This window comes from Schistocerca gregaria, chromosome 6 (assembly GCF_023897955.1).
Source record: "Schistocerca gregaria isolate iqSchGreg1 chromosome 6, iqSchGreg1.2, whole genome shotgun sequence".
Lineage (NCBI taxonomy): Eukaryota > Metazoa > Arthropoda > Insecta > Orthoptera > Acrididae > Schistocerca > Schistocerca gregaria.
This window is the reverse complement of record NC_064925.1, coordinates 329,873,209-329,893,501: the sequence shown is the minus strand read 5'-3', so window position 1 is coordinate 329,893,501 and position 20,293 is coordinate 329,873,209. Positions and strand designations below refer to the sequence as shown.

Below are 20,293 nucleotides of genomic sequence, written 5' to 3'. Positions count from 1 at the left end.
CTGTTTGAGAACAACAAACATAATCTGTATAAGGTGTCATCTACATATTTATGGGCCTAGTTTTGCAAGGATGGGGCAGGTACATGACCATGGCTTTATAGTAGGAAATTCCATGACATTTTCTGAGTAATTCAGAGAAACCATGAAAAACCCTACCCAGAATGGCTGGATCCCCTAGAGCCTCTGTTCCCTCAAATACAAGGCCAGACTGATGAAAACTGTACAACCTCATTTGTTTTATCCTGAATGTACATTACAGTTTTTGTCACATTCTTGCAAAGAATTTATTTCGTAATATAAAAAGTTGAAGCTACACTGTTCATTCAATTCTCAACACCATTCACAGAACACACTATATGCTGAGTTCTGGACCATGACAATGGTGATTGATTTCCATTTCTTGTACCACAACTTCCCATTACCAGTACAGGCTTTTGTCTGTCTCCAGTTCTTGTTTTGAAATTTTCCACTATCTTCCATAAAACATAACACACCCAAAAACATTAGAGAATGTGCCGTGAAGAACTTTATGTATATTGGACTGTTTGCCATTTGCACCATTTACAGTCATTATTACAATTTCCACAGAAGTATGTTTGAGATCATCTCTTTAGTTATCACCAAAGGATGTTAGCATTAAACGTAACCATCATATTGGAAGCTGAGTTAACATATTAAAAACAGCTGAATATAATACACTAAGAAGTCAAAACTGATATTGATACTTTGGTGTTCAAAAAATTTATTGTCGAGATGGTCATTGTGTTTCTCTAAGGCGGTATGGTATGTCTTGTCCGTGAATGTCCATTTTGGCTTTAGCACAATTAGTTACACTCATAAAATTCTTTCCAAACTAAATATACTGCCAGTGATGCTTAGTAAGTCACTGGTCATTGGTCTTCACATCTAAATTTTCCACAGATATTCAGGATAGCTCTTGGAAAACAAGATTATACAACAAAATGTTTATGCTGCTATACCGTTTAAGCTAGTTTTGAGTTTGTGACAAAGTTTGATAAAAACAATGATGTCTGTTTTTTAATGCTGAAACTTAATTCACTGATTGTTACAAAAAGTATCTGTGACATACCAGGAGAGGCACTCACATCCTGTTCAGTTGTAATTGTCTAGTTTGCTATGTACAAGTTCAAATCATTTGAAGATGTCTTGCTAAGAAGTCAAAACAGATCATGAAACTGTTTGTGTGACTTGAGGCTGAAATTACACTTCCAAATAAGTTATTACATTTGGAAATGTGGTTTCAATTTTGTTCTAATGATGGCACATGGCACTAGGGGGACATCAGATATACTGATAGTGATTTGAACATCATCCAACAACAGACAGCATTGTGGCAAAGCTACCAGAGTGCCATCTGTGTTTACACTCTTATAGGGAATGCTCGCAGCCATAAGGCTCAGTGTGGTGTAAACATGTGAAGCAAGCAGACAACCATGCCACAGAGGTGCATTTTGTGAAGCCACTGAGTGAGTTTAAAAGGTACCAAATTGTGGCGTTCCAAGTGGTGGAATGGTTGTTTTGGAGAATTGGCACACTAGTTGGACTCGCTGCATCAGTTGTGTGATGTTGCCAGTGTCAGTGGTCATGTGAACATTCTCACACTCATAGATGAGGTTCTGGATGTCTACACAACTCAGATACCCGTATTGTATCATCGTATTGTAAAGGCATTATTGTTACATTGTACAGCTACCACAGCACAGATAAGAGGGCTTGTGAGCCCAGTCATGTCACACAAATTGTTGCAAACCAGTTATTAGCAATGGGACCACAGACATGTTAATGTCTAGCACATATTCCACTTATGCCACAACATCAGTAAATTGGAATCTCTGAAAAAGTGAACTGTTTTTTCTTTTTTCCCCCAGCATTGTATAGTAAAAAATATCAATGTCAACATATGGGCTGCATGCCTAATTTGAGTTTTCTACTAAGAATCACATTGTATTGCACTTGAGAACGTTGATTTCATCCCATATGAGTTCTTTTAATTTCCCAATCTGTTGTGTCCCTTTCCTCTCTTTCCTTCTTCCCTCCTTGAATTTTGAATTACAAAATAACGACAAAATTCTTCTTGTCGTTCTTTCGTATTTCCTCAACATGTGTCTTTTAAAAGAAACTTTGCTCTCAGTTATGAAATTTCCATGGTTTCCAACCATTACACTTCCAGTTCCATTTTGTTATTAGTGCTGGTGACATGTTTATCTTTCCAAAAATGAGCAAACTGTCATCTCATTTGGATAGTTTTCAATGAGAAGTTTTGTGTAGACTGCATCGAACAACATCTTTCATCTCTCTCATTTCTTGTAACACAAAAATTAAGCACAGAAAAAAATTGAACCATATAGTTAGAAGTTCTTGCTACTATGGATGCTGTTGTAATGTCATAGTACAAATTGTGGTCCCTTTCCCTTTCTAAAAGAAATCAGTCTTTCAGTCTTCCATTAAATTTACTATGATATAAATAGCTACTATTAAACAGAGGCAAATCTCTGTAAATGAGATTTAAGCTGGTTAACTTTTCTCTTAATGCTGTTAACACATACAGTGTTTCAATCAGACTTTTTTCTATATACACAAATGATCTGACAGACAGAGTGAGCAGCAATCTGCTATTATTTGCTGATGATGCTGTGGTGTACAGGAATCTGTTGTCACTGAGTGATTGTACCAGGATACTAGATGACCTATACAAAATTTCTAATTGGTGTGATGAATGACAACAAACTCCAATTCCTTAATGTTCAACTATAGAATCATTAAACTGCTACATTACACAGTCAGGCTGAGTACATACCTTGGTGTAACATTGCAAAGCAGTAAGAAATGGAATGAGCATGTAAGGACTGTAGAAGGAAAGACAAATACTTGACTTCAGTTTGTTGGCAGAGTTTTAGGAAAGTGTGGTTCATCCATAAAGGAGACCACATATAGAAAACTTTTGCAACCCATTCTTTAGTACTGTTCGAGTATTTGGGATTCCCAACAGGTTGGATCAAAATGAAGACATCAAAGTAATACAGAGACAAGCCGCTAGATTTCTTACGGTAAGTTTAATCAATACACAGTGGCTTTCAGAGTGTGTAGATGTATGTGTAGATTCAAGAATAATATATGCTACACATTCTGATACCTCAAATTGGCACTTGTTATACTAAGACTAGGCATACAGAGAACAGCCCCACAAGACATGTGTGTGTGTGTTTGTGTGTGTGTGTGTGAGTGTGTGTGTGTGTGTGTGTGTGTTTTAAGGGTAGGCCACAGTTTTAAAATGATTGAAACATTCATAAATATAATAATGGGAACAAAAGTGGCTGCCGCTCATGCAACTTTGTTCTTGCATTGAAGGAAGTAAAGTTTGAAACCATTGAATTAGGTGAATATCATCATTTTAAATTACGGATACTAACTGAAAATTATACTGGTCTTAGAAACAAATCCAAATCCTTTTTGCTTAACAATTCCTTGCTGTCCTTAGCTTGATGAGTAGACCAAGTTACTAATTTTAAATGTATATGAAGCCAATTCTTGTGTAGAACTACTTTTGTGCTGAAGAAATGTGTTATATTTTTGTAAAGCAGTTGACACCTTCCAAATGATTTACATGAAGCCATATTTTCACTGTCAAAAAGTATCATGCTTTTATAAACCTAATGACATCTTCCAAATCATAAGATATTGCGACATATGAGAAACTAAACAGCCCTGAACAGATACAGTTCAGGAAATATATTAAATTTGTTTTGTACGAGCATATGGATAATAATTCAGTTTATAATAAGTAGACTTAAAGCAAAACATCCAGTAAAAATAGAAGAAGAATAGGAGACAGTTAATTTAATCAGTAATTGCACAGAGTCCTACTAGTAGTACTGAAAAAAATGCAGGGGGTGCAAGATGTTTATTTTTCCTGCAACACGAAATAACAAGGGTCTAATGGTGCTTATTATTTATCACTATTGCTTTCTTTTGCAACTCACAAGTGATTTAGTTTCTCATTATGGTTTGATGGAGCACAGGTAATAGTTGAAATCCATGTAGCTTGCTTTTTTGCTATCAATTTCCTAAGACAAGCGCAGGTGCAGATTACCCTGCCTAGTTATATCTTTTCGACAGACTATATTGAACCATTTAATTCTTGGTATTAAAGGTCACATAATTGAGTACCTCAGAATTTCAGTGTAAAAATTGTGCTTTGGTTTGCAGACACTGGGTAGCAAATTATTTCAGTGAATTATCACGTTTATCCTTATGATTCTCGCACATTATATTGCATGTTGAATATTTTAAAATATTTTCATGGAAAGCTACCATTGGTTAATCATGGTTGAAAACAATTTAAATTCTTATCTTTTTCAATGAAGTTATTGTAAACTACTGTTTACAATGTGGTGTATGCCATAACATGGTAGAAACAAAATCAGTATGTGTTTTAAATTTATTTGTTTAGTCAATAAAACAACATTATGATGCAATTACTTGAAATGAATTAAAAACTTGTGTGTTAAAATTTTTACTTACATAAATCATAATGATGCAATATCTTTGCAAACTTACCTTCTTCTTATTATTATTCTTATTCTCTTCTTCTTCTTCTTCCTCTCCTGTGTTAGCTGCTTCATCTCGGAGGAGCAGTTGCAGCCTATGTCCTCAGTTTTTGGAGGATGTATTCCATTCTCTGTCTGTCTCTATAGTTTTTACCTTCTACAGCTCCTTCAAGTGCTGTGGCAGTTATTCACTGATGTAACAGATGTCATACCATTGTGTCCCTCTTTCTTGTCATTATATTCCTTTCCTCGCTGATTCTACAGAGAACTCCTCATCCCTTACATTATCAATCCTCCTAATTTTCAACATTCTTCTGTGGCACTACATCTCAAATGCTGCGATTCTCTTCTGTTCCAGTTTTCCCACAGTCCACGTTTCACTACCATACAATGCTGTATTCCAAACATAAATTCTCGGAAATTTCTTCCTCGGATTAAGGCCTATGTTTGATATTAGTTGACTTCTCTTGGCCAGGAATACCCTTTTTGCAAATGCAAGTCTGTTTTTTATGTCCTCCTTGCTCCATCCATCGTGGGTTATTTTGCAGCCTAGGTAGCAGAATTCCTTAACTTCATGTACTTCATGATCATTAGTCCTGATTGTAAATTTTTCACTGTTCTTATTTGTGTTACTTCTCATTACTTTCATCTTTCTTTGATTTACACTCAATCCATATTCCACACGCATTAGACTATTCATTCCATTCAGCTGATTCTGTAATTCTTCCTCACTTTCACCGAGGATAAGAATGCCATCAGCAAATCTTAGCATTGATATCCTTTCACACTGGATTTTAATTCCACTCCTGAACATTTTTTTGTTTCCATCATTTTTTCTTTGATGTATAGTCTGGACAGAAGGGGTGAAAGACTACACTCCTGTCTTACACCCTTTTCAATCTGACCACTTTATTATTGGTCCTCCATGGTTATTGTTCCCATTTGGCTCTTGTACATGTTACCGAGCAAGGTGGCACATTGTTTAGCACACTCGACTTGCATTCAGGAGGACGACGGTTCAATCCCATGTCCGGCCATCGTGATTTAGGTTTTCTGTGATTTCCCTAAATTGCTTAAGGCAAATGCCAGGATGGTTCATTTGAAAGGGCACGGCCGACTTCCTTCCCTAGCCTTCCCGAATGTGATGAGACCGATGACCTCACAGTTTGGTCTCTTCTCCCAAACAACCCAACCCCTCTTGTACATGTTGTATATTACCAACCTCTCCCTATAGTTTACCCCTGGTTTCCTAAGAATTTTGAACATCTTGCATCATCAGAACTGCCTCTTTGGTTCCTTTACCTTTGCTAAAGCCAAACTCATCGCCATTCAACACGTCCTGTCTTCTTTTCCTTTCTTCTGCATAGAACCTTTTGCAACACATCACTCTTAGCCCTGCTTTTCCTTCTATATTTAGCTGGCAAATCCTGAGGCAAGGTCCCAGTTTTCTTGTCAGCTGGTCATGAGAATCACCGATGGGTTTCGTCTTTGCCATTTCGAATAGGATGTGCTTTTAAAAAGCCAGGGGATCAATATGATTGTCTGGCTGCCAGTTAGCACTAGTTCATTTAGTTTATGTCTATAATTAGATGCTATCCAGGGTAGACATGTAGTATTCTACTACGGATGCGAAATCTTTTGCATATTATTCTTGTCAACAACTTGGACGCATGAGCTGTTAAGCTGATTATGCAGTAATTCTTGCACTTGTCAGCTCTTGCAGTCTTAGGAATTATGTGGATGATATTTTTCCAGAAGTTAGATGGTGTTCAAGACTCATACATTGTGCACACCAATGTGAATACTTGTATTGTTTGCAACTTACCCGAATGATTTTAGAAATTCTGATGGAGTATTTGATTTTAGGTCTTCGAAAGCTCTTTTAAATTCTGACTTTAAAACTGAATCCCTTATCTTGTCTACATCGATTCTGTTTCTTCTTCTGTAATATTGTAAGACAAGTCTTCACCTTTTGAATGTGAAATTCTCATTGTTCTCTTAATGTTACCACACTTGTTTTTCATTTCATCGAAGGTTGTTTTGGTTTTTCTATATGCTGCTCCAGTCCTTGTGACAATCATTTCATCGAAGGTTGTTTTGGTTTTTCTATATGCTGCTCCAGTCCTTGTGACAATCATTTCTTTTTTTGATTTCTTTGCCTTTTCTATGCAGCCATTTTGCCTTAGCTTCCCTGCACTTCCATTTCTTTCATTCATAAGGAACTGTATTCCTGAATTTCCCTGGACATTTTTATACTTCCTTCTTTTATCAATAAACCAAAGTATATCTGCTTTGTACCCATGTTTTTCTTTCCAACTTTCGTGATTGGCCCTGTTAGAGATATCCATTCCTCATCAGCTGAAAGCCTACCAAGCTATTCCTTATTGCAGTATCTATGGTGTTAGATAACTTCCAGCACATCTCTTTACTTATTAGTACTTCCAAATCCAACTTCTTTGCACAACTAAATTGTGATCTGAGTCTATATGTGCTCCTGGTTACACCATACAGTCCAGTGTCTGATTTCAGGAGCTCTGTTTGACAATGATGTAATCTAACTGAAATTTTCCCATATCTCCTGGCATTTTCCAAGTATACATCCTCTTCTTGTGATTCTTGCATAGAGTATTTGCTATTACTAGCTGACAATATTATGAGATGGAAAGTTGCCACTCACCATATAGCAGAGTTGCTGAGTCACAGATAGGCACAACAAAAAGATTTTTACACTTAAAGCTTTTGGCCACTGGCCTTTGTCAACAATAGACGCACATATGCACACACACACACACACACACACACACACACACACACACACACACACATGCAAAGGCAACTCACACACGACTGCAGTCTTGGGCAACTGAAATCAGTATCATCATATACTTTTCCTCATCATCAGCTCACAATGTCAGCACATATATCTGAAGTATTGTTGTTGGTGTTGGTTTATTGTTGATTCTGATGAGAACAACCCTTTCACTGAACTGTTCATAGTAACATACTCTCTGGGCTACCTCCCTATTCATAATGAATCCTACTCCCATTATGCCATTTTCTGCTATGTTGATATTACCCTTTACTTCTCTGAGCAGGAATACTTGTTTTCTTTCCATCACTGATCCACTCTGTACCTAGATTTTGCTTTAGCATTTTCGTTTTCAGATTTCTTAGCTTCCCTACTACATTCTAACTTCTGACATTCCACGCCTCGATTCGTAGAATGTTTTCCTTTCATTGGTTATTCAGTCTTTTTCTCATCGGCCCCCTCCTCTTGGCACACTCCGTCCAGAGATCAGAGTGGGGTATTTCGAAATCTTTTGCCAACACAGAGATCATCATCAAACTTTTTCAATTACGGACCAGATGTCATGTGAGTACACATTATTTCTATTGCCTTCTGCAATATAATGGCATTGATCATTGCTGGTTCTTCCACCTTTAGGGGCAGTTTCCCACCTCAAGAGCAAGACACTGCCCTGAACCTCTGTCAGCTTCTCTGCCCTCTTTGACAGGGCCATTGGCAGAATGAGAGTAACATCTTATGCCAGAAATCTTCAGCTGCCAATGCTGATGATTTTCATTCAGAATTTAAGTCGTGGCCTGGTTCGAATCTAGGACAGAGGATGTTCTGATTAATAATCAAAGACGCCACTCCTAGACTATGGGTGTGTCTTTAACATTTACAGATCAAATTAATTCCTAATTAGTTGCCTAAATTTCCTTCTCTAAATTCAGAGTGCCATCCTGTGATAAACAGAGCAAGACTGGGTTGCACTGACCTGTAATAACAGTCTGAATTTTGAACCATTTCTTCTTCATCTTCTTAATTTATTTCTGTGCCCATTTTGTGTGCATTGATTTATGTTGTGTATCTGATGCTGTTGTCACAGATTGTTTATCCGTACTCATTTGGTGCTCATTTCATGGGCCACTTAACCTTCTAACATATAAGTAAAACTGGTGATTTCTCAAACTGGGGAACAATCAAGAATGGGGTGCCGCAAGGTTCGGTCTTGGGTCCTCTGCTGTTCTTAATATATATTAATGACTTGCCATTCTATATTCATGAAGATGCAAAGCTGGTACTTTTTGCCGATGATACAAGTATAGCTATCACACCCAACAAACAAGAATTAACTGATGAGATTGTAAATGATTCAGAAAATCATTAAGTGGTTCTCTGCAAATAGACTCTCATTACACTTTGACAAAACACAGTATATACAGTACCACACAGTAAATGGAATGACACCATTAATAAATTCAGACTTTGATCAGAAATCGGTAGCTAAGGTAGAATATTCAAAATTTCTAGATGTATGCATTGATGAGGGGCTGAACTGGAAAAAACACACTGAAGATCTGCTGAAATGTTTGAGTTCAGCTACTTATGCTATTAAGTTCATTGCAAATTTTGGTGATATAAATCTCAGTAAATTAGCTTACTATGCCTATTTTCATTCTCTGCTTTCGTATGGCGTCATATTCTGGGGTAACTCATCATTGAGTAAAAGAGTGTTCATTGAACAAAAGCGTATAATCAGAATAATTGCTGGAGCTCATCGAAGATCATCCTGCAGACGCTTATTTAAAGAGCTATGGATCAACACTGTAGTCTCACAATATATATATTCACTTATGAAATTTGTTATTAACAATCCGAATGAATTCAAAAGTAATAGCAGTGTACATGGCTACAACACTAGGAGAAAGAATGATCTTCACTACTTAAGGTTAAATCTAACTTTGGCTCAGAAGGGGGTAAATTATACTGCCACAAAAGTCTTTGTCACTTACCTAATAGCATCAAAAGTCTTACAGATAGCCATATAGCATTTAAAAGGAAACTAAAAGAATTTCTGAATGGCAACTCCTACTCATTAGATGAATTTTTGGATATAGTAAGTGGGTAATTTCCTCACCCCCCACAAAAAAGTGTCATGTAATATTTTGTGTAATGTAATATCTTGTATTGACACTTTTTATTAACCTGACACGTTCCACATCATTACAAAGTGTCGTATTTATGATCTATGGAACAAGTACTAATCTCTTATCCAACTGAATTCTGTTTTTGTGTTATTTTGACATAAAACAGCTACAGTTTCAAAATAGGTGGTGGCACCAAAGGTTGGTGTAGCAGGAGCAAAATTTTTGAGCAAGTTGTTTATTTCAAGATAAAATCAATATGCCTTAATTGAGTGTAGGTGGAATTACAGTCCATGGAGTATACAATATTGTGCAAAAAGCGACCATACCAATCAAGAAATAGCAGATAAAAATGAAACAATTCACCATCCGCCTATATCGTTTACTTTTAAAGTACTAAAGAAAAATCTTGATATTGTTGTTGTTGTGGTCTTCAGTCCTGAGACTGGTTTGATGCAGCTCTCCATGCTACTCTATCCTGTGCAAGCTTCTTCATCTCCCAGTACCTACTGCAACCTACATCCTTCTGAATCTGCTTAGTGTACTCATCTCTCGGTCTCCCTCTACGATTTTTACCCTCCACACTGCCCTCCAATGCTAAATTTGTGATCCCTTGATGCCTCAAAACATGTCATACCAACCGATCCCTTCTTCTAGTCAAGTTGTGCCACAAACTTCTCTTCTCCCCAATCCTATTCAATACCTCCTCATTAGTTACGTGATCTATCCACCTTATCTTCAGTATTCTTCTATAGCACCACATTTCGAAAGCTTCTATTCTCTTCTTGTCCAAACTAGTTATCGTCCATGTTTCACTTCCATACATGGCTACACTCCAAACAAATATTTTCAGAAATGACTTCCTGACACTTAAATCTATATTCGATGTTAACAAATTTCTCTTCTTCAGAAACGCTTTCCTTGCCATTGCCAGTCTACATTTTATATCCTCTCTACTTCGACCATCATCAGTTATTTTACTTCCTAGATAGCAAAACTCCTTTACTACTTTAAATGTCTCATTTCCTAATCTAATTCCCTCAGCATCACCCGATTTAATTGGACTACATTCCATTATCCTCGTTTTGCTTTTGTTGATGTTCATCTTATATCCTCCTTTCAAGACACTGTCCATTCCGTTCAACTGCTCTTCCAAGTCCTTTGCCGTCTCTGACAGAATTACAATGTCATCGGCGAACCTCAAAGTTTTTACTTTGTCTCCATGAATTTTAATACCTACTCCAAATTTTTCTTTTGTTTCCTTTACTGCTTGCCCAATATACAGATTGAATAACATCGGGGAGAGGCTACAACCCTGTCTCACTCCTTTCCCAACCACTGCTTCCCTTTCATGCCCCTCGACTCTTATGACTGCCATCTGGTTTCTGTACAAATTGTAAATAGCCTTTCGCTCCCTGTATTTTACCCCTGCCACCTTTAGAATTTGAAAAAGAGTATTCCAGTCAACATTGTCAAAAGCTTTCTCTAAGTCTACAAATGCTAGGAACGTAGGTTTGCCTTTTCTTAATCTAGCTTCTAAGATAACTCGTAAGGTCAGTATTGCCTCACGTGTTCCAACATTTCGACGGAATCCAAACTGATCCTCCCCGAGGTCTGCATCTACCAGTTTTTCCATTCGTCTGTAAAGAATTCGCGTTAGTATTTTGCAGCTGTGACTTATTAAACTGATAGTTCGGTAATTTTCACATCTGTCAGCACCTGCTTTCTTTGGGATTGGAATTATTATATTCTTCTTGAAGTCTGAGGGTATTTCGCCTGTCTCATACATCTTGCTCACCAGCTGGTAGAGTTTTGTCAGGACTGGCTCTCCCAAGGCCGTCAGTAGTTCTAATGGAATGTTGTCTACTCCGGGGGCCTTGTTTTGACTCAGGTCTTTCAGTGCTCTGTCAAACTCTTCACGCAGTATCGTATCTCCCATTTCGTCTTCATCTACATCCTCTTCCATTTCCATAATATTGTCCTCAAGTACATCGCCCTTGTATAGACCCTCTATATACTCCTTCCACCTTTCTGCTTTCCCTTCTTTGGTTAGAACTGGGTTTCCATCTGAGCTCTTAATATTCATACAAGTGGTCCCCTTTTCTCCAAAGGTCTCTTTAATTTTCCTGTAGGCAGTATCTATCTTACCCCTAGTGAGATAAGCCTCTACATCCTTACATTTGTCCTCTAGCCATCCCTGTTTAGCCATTTTGCACTTCCTGTCGATCACATTTTTGAGACGTTTGTATTCCTTTTTGCCTGCTTCATTTACTGCATTTTTATATTTTCTCCTTTCATCAATTAAATTCAATATTTCTTCTGTTACCCAAGGATTTCTAGCAGCCCTCGTCTTTTTACCTACTTTATCCTCTGCTGCCTTCACTACTTCATCCCTCAGAGCTACCCATTCTTCTTCTACTGTATTTCTTTCCCCTATTACTGTCAATTGTTCCCTTATGCTCTCCCTGAAACTCTGTACAACCTCTGGTTCTTTCAGTTTATCCAGGTCCCATCTCCTTAATTTCCCACATTTTTGCATTTTCTTCAGTTTTAATCTACAGGTCATAACCAATAGATTGTGGTCAGAGTCCACATCTGCCCCTGGAAATGTCTTACAACTTAAAACCTGGTTCCTAAATCTCTGTCTTACCATTATATAATCTATCTGATACCTTTTAGTATCTCCAGGGTTCTTCCACGTATACAACCTTCTTTCATGATTCTTAAACCAAGTGTTACCTATGACTAAGTTGTGCTCTGTACAAAATTCTACTAGGCGGCTTCCTCTTTCATTTCTTAGCCCCAATCCATGTTCACCTACTATGTTTCCTTCTCTCCCTTTTCCTACACTCGAATTCCAGTCACCCATTACTATTAAATTTTCGTCTCTCTTCACTATCTGAATAATTTCTTTTATTTCATCGTACATTTCTTCAATTTCTTCATCATCTGCAGAGCTAGTTGGCATATAAACTTGTGCTACTGTAGTAGGTGTGGGCTTCGTATCTATCTTGGCCACAATAATGCGTTCACTATGCTGTTTGTAGTAGCTTACCCGCATTCCTATTTTCCTATTCATTATTAAACCTACTCCTGCATTACCCCTATTTGATTTTGTGTTTATAACCCTGTAGTCACCTGACCAGAAGTCTTGTTCCTCCTTCCACCAAAATTCACTAATTCCCACTATATCTAACTTTAACCTATCCATTTCCCTTTTTAAATTTTCTAACCTACCTGCCCGATTAAGGGATCTGACATTCCACGCTCCGATCCGTAGAACGCCAGTTTTCTTTCTCCTGATAACGACATCCTCCTGAGTAGTCCCCGCCCGGAGATCCGAATGGGGGACTATTTTACCTCCGGAATATTTTACCCAAGAGGATGCCATCATCATTTAATCATACAGTAAAGCTGCATGTCCTCGGGAAAAATTACGGCTGTAGTTTCCCCTTGCTTTCAGCCGTTCGCAGTACCAGCACAGCAACGCCGTTTTGGTTAATGTTGCAAGGCCAGATCAGTCAATCATCCAGACTGTTGCCCCTGCAACTACTGAAAAGGCTGCTGCCCCTCTTCAGGAACCACACGTTTGTCTGGCCTCTCAACAGATACCCCTCCGTTGTGATATTATCTTCCAGAAATTAGTATTTATTTGCTCATTACTTATTTCTTGAGGAGTAATGACCACTTTTATGTGTAGTGCAGTATATATTGTTCTTTTATTCCTGCACTTAGTGGCTGTTCTTCATTGACATCCATGAACTTAACATCATTTTATTTGTTTCCCTGTGTTCTCATGGCATCACCAGCATTTAGCATGTAATTAATCAGAATGGAAGAATTCTGAAGTTGTCCACCACCAAAGTATACAGCTAGTTAGGAAGAAACAGCAGTATCATGATCATCACAAATATATTTATGTGAGGAGGATTGATATTTATTTACTGTTTATCCAGAAGTTCCATAACATAATTTGTTGTCAAACACAATCACCAAGCCATATGACTGTAGGAGTCCCATGTTCTAGTGACTGCTATGTCACAGACTTCTGAGCTATCCAAATAATTTCATGACCATTCATCCAGCACCAGCAGATTCATAAGACACTCTTTAACATTAAATTTTACTGAATGTTCTCACAAGATAGTCTTCTGTAAATAATATAAATGTTGTGTGTTACGATTGTTGAAGCACCTACAGGTAGAGAAAAGCTAAGCTACAAATCAGAAAGCCAATAATCACAACTATTAGAAATGAAATGTAAGGACCTTAGTGAATAATTTTCATTATAGTATTTACTGTTTCATTTACTAAAATTGAAGGGATCAGCAGAAGAAGTGCTGAATAGGGTTTAGTCTGATAATGTTATATGCTGTTTTCTCAAGCACACCACATGCTGGTGACAGGTAATTCCATATGTAATGCTACAAAGTGTTTTCTACGTTATAAATTCTTTTATTTTATTGTATTTATGTTCTTGTCTTTAGTCAAACATATAGCAAATCATAATATGTACATTAGTGTGGCGTAGCAGTGTTGCCCGTTGACCTCCTCAGTTGTCGCTCTGTGAATCTTTCATATTAATGTGTGTTCTCTTCTGTTTCAGTTATGGACTGAAGAAATTCTGAAAATAGTGTACAATATGCTTCAGCTTAATAGCTCAACACTGAGATTTTTGAAGAAAGTTCATTCTAGACTTACACTATTGACAGACAAAACTGGAAAAATTCCAATTAAAAAGTATGTTAGTGTATTTTGATATTATGGGTGAAAGAGAGGAAAGAATATTACAATATAATCCACCTTGTCAGTCTTTTGATCTCTTTATTTGTGTTTTCAGTGTTATAAAAATATTTACACAAAACAAGGAGGATCGAAAGAGAGTTGAAAAAGCTCTGGATATATCTGGGTTTCCATCAGGGAAGGTGAGGATTTAGAGTTTCATTATTTGTTATGCACCTTCTGAAATGAATATAATTTATTTACCATGCTTAAATACATTTTACTTGTGAATGAATTAATGTAATGCAAAAAAAATCTTTCAGAATGATGCTTTAAGTCTACAGAAATTCCAGTTTGAGGACTTCTTCAACTTCTACAAAAATCTGACACAGAGAACTGAAGTAGAAAAAATATTTGAGGAACTGTAAGTACAATTCCATCTGATATGAGATTGACATTAATAAGAATGATTCTGAAGTAAAACTGAATCTACCTACCATGTTAATTTCAGCTGTGGCACACAGAAGAGAAGATTTATGACAGCAGCACAGTTTGTGGAGTTCCTCAATAAGACTCAGAGAGATCCGAGACTGAATGAAATACTCTACCCTTATGCAAACACATCTAGAGCTAAGGATCTTATTCAGCAGTATGAGCCCAATAAGTACAATGCCCAACGTGGTATGTTATTCATTTCATTTCATTTATTATCATCCTTTTCATCATTTACATGATATAGGAATTGTCATAATACTGTCCAGAATATGCACAGCAGAATATTACAAATTTCTATCAAACACACAAAATTAACGTTATGTTAAAAATTAAAACATTGAATTAAAACACATAAAATTAATATTATATAATATGTTGAATAATAAAACATTGAATTAATGTGTTGTTCTTTTACATGTTCCTTTAACATGTACCGTATGTGATGGATTTATATATATTTAGCACATTTTGGAAAACACATATTAAACATAATTTTAGAGTTAAAAAGAGTATAAATGAGACATAGAACTGACAATGAGAACATGATATTAACAATACAACTATCAGTTAGTTATTTAAGGATTCAAAATATTCCTATATGCTATAAAAACATTTATTTATCATAAACTTTTTTAATTCTGACTTAAATTTTCCTTTGTCTTCTGTTCCCCTGATGTAGAGTGGCAGAGCATTATAAAGCTTTATTCCATAGTGGCTCACCTGTTTTCCAGTTTTTGTTTTTCTTGTTCTTTCTACATGCAGATTCTTACAGATACGTGTATTGTAGTAATGAAGGTCTGAATTTACATGTAAACTACTCAAGTGTGTTCTTGTATGCAGTATTATTTTTAATATGTACAAAGATGGTGCTGTAAGTATGTTTAGCTGCATGAACAAGGGCTTGCAGTGTGTTTGTGGGAAGCTGTGTATAATAATTCTGATGGCCCTTTTCTGTAATTTAAAAACCTCTCTCAAGCGACATTTAGTTGCAACCCAGAATGTTATTCCATAGGATATAATAGAATCGAAATAAACCATATACACTAATCTTGTACATTCTCCACTGCAAACTCTAGAAATTATTCTCAGTGCAAAACATGCTGAATTGAGTTTTTGGATATGTATATGACATGGTCTTTCCAGCTCAAGTGCTGATCAATGTACATGCCCAAATATATTGTAGACCAAACTTTCTCGATTTCATGGGCACTCAATGATGAATGGTGATCATCCTTCTCATTTACTTTACCATACTGTATGTAATCTGTTGTATTTAAATTGAGTGTTAACTTATTAGTGTAAAACCACTGTTGCACACTTTTCAGCTGTTGTGAATAAGGATTTGCTGTCATAACTTATAATTATGCTTGTATCATCTGCAAATAACATAATTTTTGATGATCTGTTGGGACTTTCAATGTCATTTATATAGATTAGGAATAATAGGGGACCAATAACACTACCCTGAGGGACACCTATTGCCACTTTCTTAGCATCAGAAACCCACTTTATTTTTTGCGTATTCTGAGATGAGGTGAGTTTCACAACCTGAGTTCTATCTTGGAGATAGGACTCAAACCATTTCCTCCCAATTCCTGTAATGCCTACTGCCTCCAGTTTGTCAATGAGAATTTGATGATCTACTGTATCGAAGGCCTTGGAAAAATCTAGCTTGATTCCTACCACACATTTGTTTTTGTCTAAATTCATAATAATTTCTTCCGTATAGGCCTGTATAGCTGTTTCTGTGATGTAACCTATACGAAAACCATGTTGATTACAGTTTAGAAGATTGAAGGTGTCAAGGTAGCTTACGAGTCTAATGTCCATCAGTTTTTCTACCTTATGTATATCCCCATTTTTGAATAATGGTTTAACCTTAGAAATTTTCAGTGTTTGGGGCAACACACCTTCACTGAATGATAAATCAGGGTGTATACGTGGGCAAGGAAAAAAAAAATTCCGGATTTCTCCCAGATTTCCCGGTTAAAAATGCATTTTCTCCTGGGTGGAAGCATGGTTTTTCCCTGTTAATTGACAGTATATTTTCTTTTGTAACTGTATAACAATCAATCCTTTGAATGGTTATGGTTTTATACATGGGCGTAGAATTTCCCGGCACTTTAGAAGACGCAACACCTTTTGGAAAGATGTTTGATGTGCAGTAACATGTACGCTGCATATTTTCGTATTACGAAAGTATAAATTCGAATTCCACCAAACATCACATGTTACTTTCCGAAGCATTGAAATCAAGATTGCGATGTGTATTTGTAAGCCAGTCATAGCTCATATCACGTGATCTCGCCAGCTGATGACAATGGATATTCAGAGCTTCGGACATGTGGTGTAGTCAGCCAATAGCAACATCACTGTTAAGTAGTGCAAACACACGAACAGGAAAAGTTAATGGTTTAAATTAATATATATAATGTTGCTACAAGAAAAAAAAGCTTTCACATATAATATTGGTCTATAAGACCAATACACTGCAAGAGAAGCTAAGCTTTCACATATAATGTTGGTCTTTTATGCACGTATTACATTTTAAGATATATCACACAAATGCGCCAGTAAATTTTTTGATAATGACATAAAAATGTGATTTTCTGGGCTATAAATTCTTCTAAGTGGCTCATCATTAAAGAGCTGATTTTTAAATGAGTCCCAGATTCCCAGTGAAGTAGGCATCGACCTGATATTTTGAATGTGATTTCGGGATGTAAATTTCCTTTGGTACCAGTACGTTGTTATCTCATGTCTGGTTCTTTGTTATGGCATAATGCCATACGTGCTAGAAGATGAAAATGCACACTTGAAATGCACCGAAGAGCTGTAACTAGCCAATAGTTTGAAATTAAACTCTTTGTTTCAAATATATTGACTGCCTCAGTGGAAAAGATTGATAAAAGAAAATTTCTTCAGCAAACGCATAAAAATAACTTCATTGTTCTGCATGGAAATTAATGCTTGACTGTCAGAAAGGTGGAAATAAAATAAAATCTGACTAATAACATTTTTTAGCCTTCCGTAATTATGTGAATGTATTTTAATTCACATGATAGCTCACGGCCAAAGAAATCAATTACGTTTTCATTTGACGTGAGTGCCGTAGACAAAGAGGAAACAGCAAAATCACTAAATGTAAACATGGGTTACATGGAGACTACCCACTTCCCTATTATAACTCAAGACTGCTCTGCGCATCAGAGCCGTATCTACGATATTTCTGAACTGGGGCAATAGTAGACAGTGGTGTCCCTCGAGCGTTTGAGATAGGATGTTAAAAGTTTAAAAACAATCGAATTTTCAAAAATACATTCATTTTGTAGCACACATCTTTCTGAAGACTCTGATATATAAAACATATGTGTCCGAGGAATTGTAAGACATGTTATGTGATCTTAAGTGTGCCAAATTGCAGCGCCAGACCTCTTTACACACCATTCTTCTATTGCACGTCACTGTATTTCAGTCTGTGGAATTGAAACGTATATATTTTGTACTGGATGCCAAGAAACTATATTCAGGACAGCGAAAGTTAAAATGTCCTATGGTGCCTCTCCTGCTTCCGGTTTTTTTTTTTTTTAAACTCTTTCCAAAATTTGCTCTCTTTATTCCCTGTTAGCTAACAACTTGCTGCTTTGTGTGACTTAAAATTAAGTATAGGAAACATAAAGCCAGTAAAGAGAAGAGACAAGCAAGACAGTACAAATTTCTTCAATTCTTAGCTCCTAGAATTTTTTTTGTCTCTTATCTTGCTACAGTTTTACATGATGTCACTGTCTGAGAGTTAAATTAAATAGGCCTTTTTAATACTGCAGCAATTGTAACACACGCCAAATAAACAAGACTATTTTGGCAGAAATAGTCGTTTTTATAACATGACGGAATATAATTCACAAAGTACCAATATCAAATGCCTAATAGGCTACCACAAGCAAAAATCTTTACGTTAGGAAATAGTTTCACAATTCATTCAAACACTCCTGTTTCTCAAGAATGAGATCGAAAGTAGTGGTTCGAAATTTTTACATAAATCTGGAATAGTCTTATTCTTCCATAATTTGTGTGATGTCCCTGTTTCTTCTCCTTCCTCATTCTAACAAACAATGTTGTCATCACTAATTCTGTATCTATTCCTCCCAATGTCAAAGCTTATTTGCTGGTTAACTTCACTAACTCTGCCAGAATCACCAGTTTAGTTATCCCGCGATTATTCTCCTGTTAGGCATCGTTACGTGTTTGTACAACACGTTTTCCATCCTACTTCCAGAACAGACCTTAAAGAGGCTGCTAGCCGGAGACTGTACAACTGGCCCTTGCTAGTATAGCGATTTGGCCAAAATTTTTCTGTCAAAATTTCATTTTCTTGGATACACTGAGAAGATAATACATAATCTTTCTTACCTGTTATTCCTGTTAGTCGTTTATTCGCACTCTCATAGTCTCTATCTTCGCTGGTAATCATAACAACGCTCACTATTCGCAAACACAATCAACCACATAATCAGACAGTGGTTGGCTTTCTTTCGTTTGGCTGTACTCTGATCAGTTCGTATATCCCCTTTTGTCCGCAGGAAAGTTCATTTCTTGATGTGACGAGGATTCCAATGACAGAGACATCACATACACTATGCACTCATTCACAAATCAACTTATGATTCATTCAGAAATCAACTTAGAATGTGTTCAACAATGTTCAAAAACCGACAGGGACACATTTCAAAGTCATACAAATAATCGATAGACCAACGCGCGCTGGATGCTAGATGCTTTGTGAAATAAGGTTTATATGAATTTGTGACCCCCCCCCCCCCCCACCCTCCCCGTCCTCCTCCCACTCCTAGACCCAGGGCTGCTGTGCAATCTGGCAGCTTCAGCGCCCCAGTAAAATTTTTCCTTTTTTTTTTTTCTTTTGCTGCAACTGCTTACACAGCCAACAGCCACGTTTCTGTAGCCAGAAGTGGAAGAAGATACTACTCAACTACACATGCGCATGATCCCACTCGTAACTGCTAAAACAAATCTAATGTTAACAGTTGTGACGTCATGCTCATCGGAGGCAATTTGTTGTTACGAAGCATTGCATACTCTTCCTAAAGCCTTTGACACATTTTGCTGTTGGCAGTCGCTTGTATGACCACTGTGTTTTGTTGCTGTATATGGCACATTTCCTTTGCAATTTAAGTTTTATTCTAGTTTTTTCTCTCGTTCATGTTTTATTGCTGCAGTAGCAGGATACAGTAGTATCCTTTGTCAGAGTATTGTTTCTTACCAGTCAAAATTACAAAATTTTAACTCAGAACAAAAACAATGAAAAATTCGCAGAATTCAAAAAATTTCCCGGGTTTTTCCCGGTTTTCTCTCGGATAAAAAAATTTCCGGGCTTTTCCTGGATCTCCCAGTTGTCCTGAGTTGTGACACCCTGTAAATTGGCAATTTGTACCAGTGGTTCGAAGAATTGTGTGGCAACTTTTTTTATTATTGTCACTGGCACTTCATCCAGTCCTGCAGACATTTTGGATTTCATGTTGTTAATTACTTACGAAAGTAATGTCAGTGGGAAAGAAATA

The 20,293-nt window shown here is 36.8% G+C and overlaps 1 protein-coding gene across 2 annotated transcripts in view; it reads left to right on the top strand.

The window, feature by feature from the left end:
* LOC126278954 (1-phosphatidylinositol 4,5-bisphosphate phosphodiesterase classes I and II) overlaps positions 1–20,293 on the top strand; it is a 401,310-nt gene that overhangs the window by 114,127 nt on the left and 266,890 nt on the right. For both annotated transcript variants that reach the window (XM_049979233.1, XM_049979234.1), the window contains 4 exons: positions 14,107–14,240; positions 14,341–14,425; positions 14,546–14,646; positions 14,734–14,903. In XM_049979233.1, the coding sequence (XP_049835190.1) occupies positions 14,107–14,240; positions 14,341–14,425; positions 14,546–14,646; positions 14,734–14,903 (490 nt within the window). The remainder of the gene's footprint in view (positions 1–14,106; positions 14,241–14,340; positions 14,426–14,545; positions 14,647–14,733; positions 14,904–20,293) is intronic.